Source organism: Nicotiana sylvestris, chromosome 10, assembly GCF_000393655.2.
Source record: "Nicotiana sylvestris chromosome 10, ASM39365v2, whole genome shotgun sequence".
Classification (NCBI taxonomy): domain Eukaryota; kingdom Viridiplantae; phylum Streptophyta; class Magnoliopsida; order Solanales; family Solanaceae; genus Nicotiana; species Nicotiana sylvestris.
In genome coordinates this window covers 141,048,338-141,059,319 of record NC_091066.1, presented here as the reverse complement: position 1 = coordinate 141,059,319, position 10,982 = coordinate 141,048,338, and the positions used below count along the sequence as shown (strand labels likewise).

The 10,982-nt window shown below is 35.6% G+C and overlaps 1 protein-coding gene across 1 annotated transcript; it reads right to left on the bottom strand.

Annotated features, from left to right (window-relative positions):
* Positions 1-2,203: 2,203 nt before the first annotated feature.
* Positions 2,204-6,458, bottom strand: LOC104244196 (mitochondrial outer membrane protein porin of 36 kDa-like). The gene is made up of 6 exons (XM_009799567.2): positions 6,193-6,458; positions 6,021-6,088; positions 4,565-4,675; positions 3,396-3,482; positions 3,108-3,316; positions 2,204-2,761 (listed from the first exon to the last, which is right to left on the bottom strand). The coding sequence occupies exons 1-6, from the start codon at positions 6,239-6,241 to the stop codon at positions 2,455-2,457; spliced, it is 831 nt and encodes a 276-aa protein (XP_009797869.1). The 5' UTR covers positions 6,242-6,458; the 3' UTR covers positions 2,204-2,454.
* Between the last annotated feature and the right edge of the window lie 4,524 nt (positions 6,459-10,982).

Below are 10,982 nucleotides of genomic sequence, written 5' to 3'. Positions count from 1 at the left end.
TGGAGAAAGATAATCATGCTGATTCAGCGGACAGTTATCGGGCAATTGTTACTACCAGCGTACAAAAAGTCAGTACATGTAAATCTGGGCAGCAGCAGCATCGTCAAGAAGATGCTTCTGCTGTTGGTCAATCTCCTGCGCAGCAACACCAGCCTACATGCACACAAGGTGATGCACTGTTGCATCCAAATGCAGGACAACTTAAACAACATCACAATGCAGTCAATTCAAGCGATGCAACAGTAGACTTGGAGATTTCAAACCATGACCGGGCACTATTGGATGTTTTGGACAGTCCTAAACCTCATAGATGTGCATACTCAGCTGGCTCAAAAACAACTTCACAAAAGCTGAAAGTTTCAGTGGCAAAGAGACATGAACCATGTAGTGCAAAGAGATTGAAGAGGCATGAACCATTGTGGATGGTTATACAAGAAGAAGCTAATCAAAAACTTGAGGCCAACTTACGTGTTGCCATTTCCGACGAAGCAAATGAAGATGAATTGATTGAACCTTGTCCGGAAGAGGTGGCTACAATTGGAGATATCTCTCCTAACCATAGCAAAAAAAAGAAGGTGACTCAAGAAATAACACTCAGGCAACACCCAATGAGAGCTGCAAAGCAAAAAGGGGTTGCAACCTCCACATCTACGAGGTCCAATAGATCCGAGAAGAAATGAAGAATTTTGAAAATTATTTGAAGACAGTTAAAGAGGATTTTAAGGAAGTTCAAATTGAAGAACTCACAAGTTTGATAAATGAGGGGCAAGACTCTAATTTCTACATTGTTTTAGTTTATCATTTTCAAAGCATCATCACTTGTAATAGCGTCATAGAGTGTGTTATAAACTCTATGGCGATCATAGAATACTTGGTACTTTCAAGTTCCTATTTTTTACATGCTTGCTAGTACGCGAGGCTCTTTAAAGCCTCAATAGGATTAGTAAGGTAAGGTTTTGCCCGATTTGTGTTGCCTTGGTCCGATGCCTCTGGAAAAATATCCACACGGCTATGAGATTATATGCCCTCGTGAGACTTTGCCGGCAGCTACACCATGAATCCTCTACATGAGGCTGTCATCATAAGGCAATGTGAGGCGCAGAGGAGTGATTATATAGCCAAGGCATATGGGTAACAAGACCGGTGTTATTGTCCCCCTTATTTGTACTTTTTCCAATTCTTGTATTTTTCTTTTCTTTTATTAATAAAAACTAGCCCTAGGCGCTTGCCTAGCGGATTGCCAAAAAAAAAGAAGAAGCTCCAAATACCACAACAAAGGCAGCTGCGAGGAGACAATGCCTAAACAAAAGAATTTCTTTTTACAATTTGTTCAACTTTTACTAAATTTGTCCACCTGAATACCTAGTATTTAAACTTCAACATAGAGTATTAGCATAGTCTGGATTCTGGATTTAACTGATATATCGATATTGTGATGATACTTGTGAAGTTAGAAAATTGCCCAAAAAAGAAAAGAGAGAAAAATAAAGAAATTATCATGAAACAAGAATCAGGGGCAAGAATGAATTGTGAACGCCAATAAATGAGTTCAATTATGAGTGCTTTTAAAACTATTGCTACTGTTGTACTTTAAAAAAGAAAAAAGAAAAAAAAAGATGTTCTTAGAATGTCCTTAAAATAAAGAAATCTTAAGCATATCACAATATTTGTATGGCTATAAAACTTCTCATTAAGATTAAATTAAAACTAAATTATTTTCAAATATAATAAAACACCGATCTTTTTAAGGAATTGTGCCAAACAAATTGCAGGGAATATACGAACAATTTGTATACATTCCTCTGTCTCGATCTATTTCATTTCAACACTACTTTTTCTTTAAAGACAAAGTAAGATTTCATAAGATTGAAGTTATCCGTAACTCTCACATTTACCCCTGGAAATACAGGTTTTCATGACATAGACTTTTGATACGATTGTAAGGGAAAAACGACATAAATAATGACTTTCTAAGAAGGAAATAAGCACCAGAAAGATCAAGGTTCCGCTGCTGAAGGATATCAATAATACCGGTACGCAGCACAACTGGCACGTACCTTAACTAGTAGCCTACTGCTGCAGCCAACAATAATCTGCATCAGTCAATCTGCTCACCAAAACTTGGGCAGATAACTTACACAAGCTCACAATATTACAAGACAAATTAATCAAATACACACAACTCACAAGGATGAAGATCAGGTGAAGACAAATCAATCCATCAATTAACCTTTTGGATAGGTCAAAGCAGAAAATCATACTGGTTTGCACCACCAGCTAAAGATTATTCTTTACAGCTCAGAAAGTGTATAGGATATCAGTAACACTCATAAGATCATTGTCCACCTAGTGAGAAGGATTATGTGCTCAAAAAAATTCTACCTAATTTATTGATTCGGGCTAAGACAAAACAAACCAGCCTCATTTACTTTCCTGTATAAGGTAGGAACTAGCTCATGGCTTGAGGGCTACGGCCAATCCAACCTTGGCGCTCTTTTCAATTGCCCTGGTGTCCACTTCGCCAGAGATTGTAAAGAGGGATTTTGGACGCCACTCGTGCTGGATGAGAGCACTTGCCTTACCATAGCTGTTAACCCGAGCCTTCACTGTGGTCAGTGGGTCCAAGGAATGATGTGTTCCGATGGTCATAGTGTTCTCGTTGCTTGAGAAGCTGTGAGTCAACTCTGCACCAACAGCTGTATTGGTCAATGGATTCACGGTGTGGTAGTAGGATGCAGAGAGCGTATCACCCTTGTCATTCCTGAATATTGATTTCATCTTATCAGTCCACAAACAATGATTGATTGACCAGAATATGGCATTGGATAAGCAAAGAGAGGAACAGTCAAGGGACATGTAAACCTCATGTCATGATTTCGTTACATTATAGCAGTCATTTCTTCTCAAAAGAGCAACTCATCAGTTGAGGAATTAGTTTTCTGCCTTTAAAAAACAATATGAATCCAAAACCAACGTCTTTCTTTTTGTGGCAAACCAGAAAACTAACAAAAAAAGCAAGGCAACACAACAGAGGGGCTAGAAGACAATTTAATCAATGAGAAACGCAGCATATTTTATGTCCAAAAATATCCCGCTCGAGTACTTACAATGCCAAGGACGCGATCAAATCGGAAGTGGTGAAATTCAAACCAGCATTGCATTTCGTGAAATTTCCTGACGAGGTATCAAATGACAGATCAGTGCCCAAAGCAATCTTATTGTTGCCGGCAACACCAGAGAAGTTGACTAAAGGACTTGCTGCAAGTCCAATGCTAGTACTGATTCCAGCATACTCATGCAGGTACTGGAGCTCTACCTGTAAGCAATATGATTCGTTCTGTAAGAAATAAAGCAATTCCTAAAAATGTTCACGCAGTGAAAGAAGAACCAAATACCTTTCCAGATTTCTGATCTGGAACAACAAAGCTGAAGATCGTCTTCAGTCCAGGTGCAGGTTCATCAACAGTAATGGTAGTGTAGACCTGTGTTATTAAAATCAAATTAATGGTCAAGAGCACTGCAGTACCAGCTCCAATGGAAAGAAAGTCAAACTTAGCTTTAATAGCCTACCTCTGGGACTTCAAAAATCAAAAAAGAAGAAAGAGCACAAAAATCACTTTTCCTTGGGGAAGGGGGAGCATGGAGCAGCCAAGCTAGATAACTAAAAAATGTAGTGCTTCTATTCAATTAAGCAATCATGATTCGACCTTGCTGTCAAACTCATCCGTTTTGATTATCAAAATGTGCCATCACATATCCAGCCTATTCGAATTTAAAATATACATGAAATCAGTCTAAAAATAGATCAATCCACCATTACCAAAATGAACAGAGTGGGTAGCCACTAGATAAAATTTCGTTACAGAGATAAAATCCATGCATATTTTTTTGCAAGAAATCAATGATTTCTCGATCTTCTTATAGCTATAGAAAAGAAAAATCTTTATCTTAATAAATCTAAAAGGTAAATCCTTTTATTAAAGGATAATGCATGTAATAACTATATATCTGTTATATTCTTAAGCCTTGTCCTCCCCTTTTTATGGGGGGGGGGGGGGTCTCAAGTAGCTTAACCAATCACATCAGACAGGAACATCACTATAACCAAGACCACTAAACATTATAAGCTAACATATAAGACATGGTTTGTTGATAGAATCAGAGACTGCAGGAAGAGAATGGATAAAGTGCGAGCGGGCGACATAACACAACACTGATGGATGGAACTCTTTCAACTGTCTGACGGAAGAGATATGCACAGAAACTATGTATGATAGACATTGATACACTGGCTGTCGTAACATTTCAACTTACAGCAATAATTGTTGGAGAAGTATTTGACAATATTTGTTGTAATTTAACACCAGAACATGAAACAATCCGAATAAGAGCAAGGAGAAATAAACTGTAACTTCCAAGTTTCTTGAAGCATTAAATCATCCAATAACATAAAAAATGAGACAGCAGAAAAAAAAAATCTCGCAGAATTTTCCATTTTGTCATGACGTTTGAAACTAAAGAAAATGAAGAGGAAAAAAACAAAAGGAATTGAAGCAAAACTTACATTTGAATTGGTGTCCACTTTAACATCAGTTGTGAAGTTTTTGTTCTTCAGCTGAGTGTTTACATCAGCTAAAAGGAACTCGCCTTTCTTCACACCAGATGAGGTAATGGCCTGAAAAGTAAGACAGAACAGCAATACATTTACTTACAGACCCACTGGAGCAGTATCAAGAAACAGTAATCCATTGTTAAACAAAGCAATGCAACCAATATACGCATCAGGCAACAGCAAAGAAACTATTCTAAGATATGCATAATGCAGTTTGAGATTATAAGGAGAGAAAAACTCCTACAAAATAAAGATGATTATTAATCCCTAACTTTCAGCTACAAGGATTTTACTTCCGATTATTCAATGTTAATATGACGACAGAACAAGGCATTAAAAACTTCCAAATCATTTTACTCTACAAGAATAGTTATATTAAACATAAAGGAATGCACACGATAATCAGATTTGCAGTTTCACAACTAACTTCGGGAACCAAGCTGCATGCAGCCAAAGAAAGAGAAACTTTTAAAATTCTTTTCAATTTGAGAAAGAGGAACAGTAGACAGTAACATAAATATGCAATTAAGTAAGAACCCATTTCTTCTTTGCAAATGAGTAATGCCAATTATTTCCTCATTAATGCCCATATTGCCCAACTCTTGGCTACATAACTGGTTACCTTCTTTTTTACTATCCTCAACTTCTTCTCAGTTCTATTATCAAACAAAAAAATGAGGAAAAATTACTTTTTGCACCAAAGCGTGTGAGTTGGTGGTTGATGAAGCTCGAATCGACCATATGGAGACCAGAGTACAAAGGCAAAAAACGCTAAGTTCTCGTATGCCTATGTCTCAATAGGCAATGTCACCTGGTACTTCTGGTGGTGGGAGATAGTAGGTACCCAGTGGACTACTCGAAACGTGCGCAAGTTGGCCCAGTCACCACTATTATCAAAAGAAAAAGAAGAACTTTCCATTTTCCATTATCCACCAAGGAGGCTCACTCACAAGATTCACTTCTCAACCCACAATATAATCTTAGTTGGTCTCCAAGTCAGCTTGCGCGCACTATGACTAGGTACATGCTATCTCCCATCAGCCTAAGTACCAGCCTACCAGGTAACTTTACCCATCAAGGCTTAGTCAAATAAAAACAAATCACCTAGCTTTTTTGTTGCTGTAAATTGAACCTTGATCAACTATGATTTTTACTCACTTCACTAACCGCTAAGCCACACCTTGGGTTAAACATCACAATAATCTTCACCAGATTTTCCACGGCATATTAAGCAGGAAAAAAAATATCAAACAGTAGCTTTCAAACTAAACCGAATACCAAAATTCCAATTAAAAAAAATAAGGAACAAAATAAAATAACAAAATCAAGAATATTGGCCCACAACTATGAACCCAAATGCAAAAATACAACAAAAAACAAGCAAAGCTGTAGAGAAAGATATACTGACCACTCCGTTGGAAGTGTAAGTAGTAACGGTGAACTTATGGTCACTGACATAATCCCTGTATAAAAGATCTATATATATAACACAAACAAATGGACATATTAATACATTTCAATCTAATTTTACAATACCCATTATAAAAATAAAAATAGAAAATAAGGAATGGAAAATTGACCTCTGGCTTTTTTGCCGATGTCAGAATAAAGACCTGGACCCTTCACCATTTTTTCTGCTTATGAGTTCAGAAACTTGTAGAGAAAATAGAAATGCGTGGGGGCAAATGGTGTTCTTTGTTTTTATAAGCTCTTTTAAATTGAATCGTGTTTATCAAGTTGTTTTTCTGTCGGGGAAATTATTTTGTACGAACCGAATTAGCCTTAGTTTATTAGCTGGTTTTTCTACACCGCCTGATCTCAATTCCCATCATCATGTGAGTGATACAATCTTCTACACCGTTGACTCTTTCAAGTAATACTCTTTTTCTCTTTATTTTTTTTTCTTTTTTTAATTTGAACTATTTTCATTTATTTTTTAAAAAGTGTTTTGTTTCTACTCCATCTTTGTCGTTTGATATCACGATATTGCTTGAATATGGAGTATAACACGTTAATTCTACTTACTGGTGTTGAAAATAATAATAATAATAATAGAAAAATAGTAAAGGCAGTACGTTAAATTTTTTGATTAACATGACATAGAGTTATAGCAAAGCAATAATACTGAGTATTTGATATGATTACTTATTATTTACATAATCAAAATACATCCTTCTGTATCAATTAAAAATTTATTCCATAGATCACTATCTATTGAAAATCTACAGAAATAGGTAAACAAAGTAACTCATAAATTATAGCCTTCCTCAATAATTTTATCTCTAGTTTTGTTACTCAATACCTCCATAATAGTAGAAGATTTGCTTTGTATTTTTAAAGGATTTCGTCGGAGATAAAAATAGAAGCACGGGTGGTAGAAATAAAAAGGGAAAGTCACAAGCTTAACTTAACGAGAGATAATTTAAAAATATATAAATTTATAATAAGGATATCTTTATCTTGAAAAAATTTAATTTTCTGCTTTTACTTTTTGGAAGAAACTAGAATTTATAGTTTCTTCACAAAAGTAGAAAAATTGCTTCTATTACTATGTGAAAGCACTTCTCCGTCTTGGTCAAACACCTCAAGTTTTCAAAAAAAAAAAGAATTAATAGAAAAAAATACTTTTGACCACCCTAACAAGTTATTAAACATCTTTTCCTTTTGCAAGTCAATGAACTCTAAAAAAAATGTCATTTTCATCAAATAATAGAAAAAATCAAACTTTTTCTCCTATCCAACTCAGATATGATTGGCCACAGCAGTTTTATAAGTTGAAAATCCTTTTGGTACAGCTACCACATCATTCCTTCGGAAACAAAGGCGTAAAATCCAGGTCACAAATAGGAGAATAGATTTTTTTTCAACTACAATCTCATTGGTATTGTTTGTATTTCTTTCCAAAGAACATGTCAGAATATGCCCTTTCCTTTATTGGCCTCTAGAAATAGAATATGATGTTGCCAATTCCTCAAAGATGCTTCATTTAAATTTCGAAAGAATTACAAGAAAATACACATGACTTCATACCATAACAAAAAATGACTCATGTTTTAAGTTTTACTCAGCCTAGCTCATATTGCACATATTTTAAAAGCACTATTAAATTCAAAACTTGTGTTCTTACAACCATTGCTTCTAAAGCTATGAAGTTAAATATGTGTTCTCACAACCATTGTTTTCACTCTCTCTTCTTCTCACATCTTCTACACATGCTTCAAAGGGTTGTCCACCATTGCTGTTTCTTACCCTGTATCACCTGGTTGCAATGTAAGAAAAATAAAGAGTAGAAGTCCACCATTAAAGGTCATTCAAAGCTTTGCTTTCGAAAATAAGATTTTTTGAGTTTGTTAGTTGTTTGGATTGGGTGTTGTTCCAATTGATTGAAAATATCAAAAGGGGTTCAAAATTTAAATTTGAAGTGATTTGGAGTAGATTTGAGCAAGATTTGAGTTGAATTTTAGAAAAGACGCAAGGAAGAAGACGAAGTCAGTTTTTTGTATAATTATGTATAATCTTGTATAATAGTGTATATGAGTGTATAAGCACTTCTTATACACTATTATACACTTTTATACACCTTTATACAAGCGTCTGTAGACGAACTTCTTTCACGATTTTCGGTTGCAATTCTTGTTCAAAACCAGTCCAAATCTCCATTAAATGACTTCAAATTTTATATACAACCTCCTTATACTATTTCTAATAAGTCTAAATAACACTCATTCCAAAATTTTCACAAAATCAAATTCGAAATTTTAACCCTCATGTTTAAGCTTGTTAAAAATTTAATTTTCACCATCCAAATGGATTTGGTTTGTTGAACTAATATTTGAGTCACAGTTACTGATTCGAAAATTAACTTAAAAGCTTGAGCAATCTTTTTTAAAAATTAAATAGTAATTTTTAGAACTTATTGGAGTTGGATGTTGAATCTTAGCCTATTATTTTTGAGCTAGTTGGTTGTAAATTGAAATATGGGCTATAAAATTGAAACATAGGGAGCTCAGTTGTTCTTACGTGAAATTTTTCCTTAAATTTCCATATCATAAATGTGTAACTTCTTCTAATTCCTTTATTGACTCTTTTACTTTTTGTGTTTCTTTTACAGTCCAATCTTACTTCTCATACTTTTATAGTTGTAAAATTAACCAAAATGTTGCAGCATTGCCATATGTATTATGTATGTTCGTGTTGGCTGGCAGCTAAGTGAGAAGCTGATAGCTAACTACAGTTAAACTTAATTGTAATATTAACTACAATTAGTTAGTTAGGAGTTAGTGAAAGTCGGTTAGTGAGTTAAAACCAGTTAGGTTGTTAAATACTGTAGGCTATTATACACAACATAGTTTTTTGAAGAAATGAAGTGAGCTGGTTCTCTTCTTCTCTCATTCCTCCTTCTAGATTCTTCTTTCTCGTTAGCTTCGACCACCATTTCCATGGTTGTTAACATGGTATCAGAGCCATCGGTGTGGATCTTACCTAGTTTGCGAACGAGTCTCTTCGTGTAGGTTGCTTCAATCTGCAATTTGAGGTGCTGAATTGTCTTAGAATAATCTTCGATCGAAGCTTGTTTAATAGGAATCTCTCAATTTGGATCCTTAGTTTACACATATCAAGTAGGTGTGACATGGGTATGGGTGCTTTGGGTAGATCCTTCAAATTAGCAGAAGATTACAAGTACCGGACTGGATATTTACATTTACACAAATCGTGTAGGTTTTGTTCCTGAATCCAGGTATGTTAAGGCTATCCCTTCTATTCTTTTGGCATGATCCATACGATATGAACAAAATGTGCAGATGCACAAATTTCATAAGTGACTCTACTCATAGAAGTAATAGAAATATCTATGTTCTTTAATTTCCATGTATCATAATATTTTATCATCTGTTCATGGGTCTCAGAAAAATACGAAAGTTGAAAAGATGTTACTTTATGATATTGCTCAAGAGGCAAAATGGTCTTATGACATTCTGAATGATTTTATTGACGTACTTTTCATACATTACATTCATGTGCATTGACTCATGACCAGATGGCGTTATATACGCGTATATATGTAAATATATGTATATGGGATATGGGAAAAGGTTACGGCATTATATACGCACCACCACCTGATCAGCTGGTATATGATGATGATGTTGCCCACAGTGGCTGAAATATGATTCAAACGACGTTATATACGCATATATATATATGTATGTACTCAAACGGCATTATATATGCGTATATATATATGTGTGTGTGTGTGTGTGTGTGTATATCAAACGGTGTTATATACTTTATATATGTATGTATATATATGTATATGGGATATGGGAAAGGTTATGGCGTAATATACGCACCAACACCTGATCAGCTGGTATACGATAATGATTTCGCCCACAGTGGTCGATACGATATGATGGGATGACCTTAGAGGCTAATGATGTTATGAAACATGTACCTATGCACGACATGACATTCATACGCATATGCATGACGCTAAAAGTAATTTATGATTTACAAAGTTATTCAGACTTACAGGTTGAGTCATGTATGTGAGCACGTGATTTTTGTTTACGCGACAATCACTCCAAAAGAAATAAAAATAATGGCAAATGGTCTTGCTGTACAAGTTTTGGATTTTACGTGGCATTTTTTTTAGTTATTTGTGATTTTGTTCATTTTTATTTTTAACAAACAAAATACAAAAATGTGTCGTGTATAGTTGGACCATAATCCGGTTATTAAAAGGAAAATCACAAAAATGCATCTTTTATTCTACTTCGTCATTAAGTGATGTTATTTTAATTAAATGTTAATTGTGTGATAATTGTTGTTTTTATAGTATTATTGACATTTTAATTAAGAGATTAAAAAAGGAAAGGATTTTCGAATTGGGCCAGTCCGAATTAAAACAAGCCCAAACCAAAAATGACCTAGTCCAACCAGGCCCTCTGGACGCCCCAAATGACGCCGTATAGGCATCATCTCTTGGAGCCGTTGATTGATTAAAAGGAACGGCCCAGATCAGGCCAATCCCTTACTCAAACGACGTCGTATAAGGCCGTCTAATCTCAACCGTTAAAACCAATCCCATCCAACGGTCTCAGGTCACCCCCATGAACCTGACCCGTTCAACCCCGGACCAACCCAACCCCTTGCACTTGAAACGACACCGTTCCCCACCAGCTGAAAGATCCTGGCCCTTCATCTCGCCTCATCCGACGGCCAGGATCTATCCACCCATTAACTATATAAGTCTGGAACCTTACCCCACGCCCCATCCAAACACCCCCCTTCATCGTCCCAAACACGGACCACACAAACCCTAGCCGCCCCTGTGCACCTCCCCCGTAAAGCCGGCGGCAAGGACGCCGGT

Coding starts and splice junctions, on each gene's coding strand:
- LOC104244196 (XM_009799567.2), bottom strand. CDS start 6,241: ATGGTGAAGGGTCCAGGTCTTTATTCTGACATCGGCAAAAAAGCCAGA. Junction 6,089..6,192: donor CATCGGCAAAAAAGCCAGAG/GTCAATTTTCCA, acceptor TTATATATATAG/ATCTTTTATACAGGGATTAT. Junction 2,762..3,107: donor TTGATCGCGTCCTTGGCATT/GTAAGTACTCGA, acceptor ATCAATATTCAG/GAATGACAAGGGTGATACGC.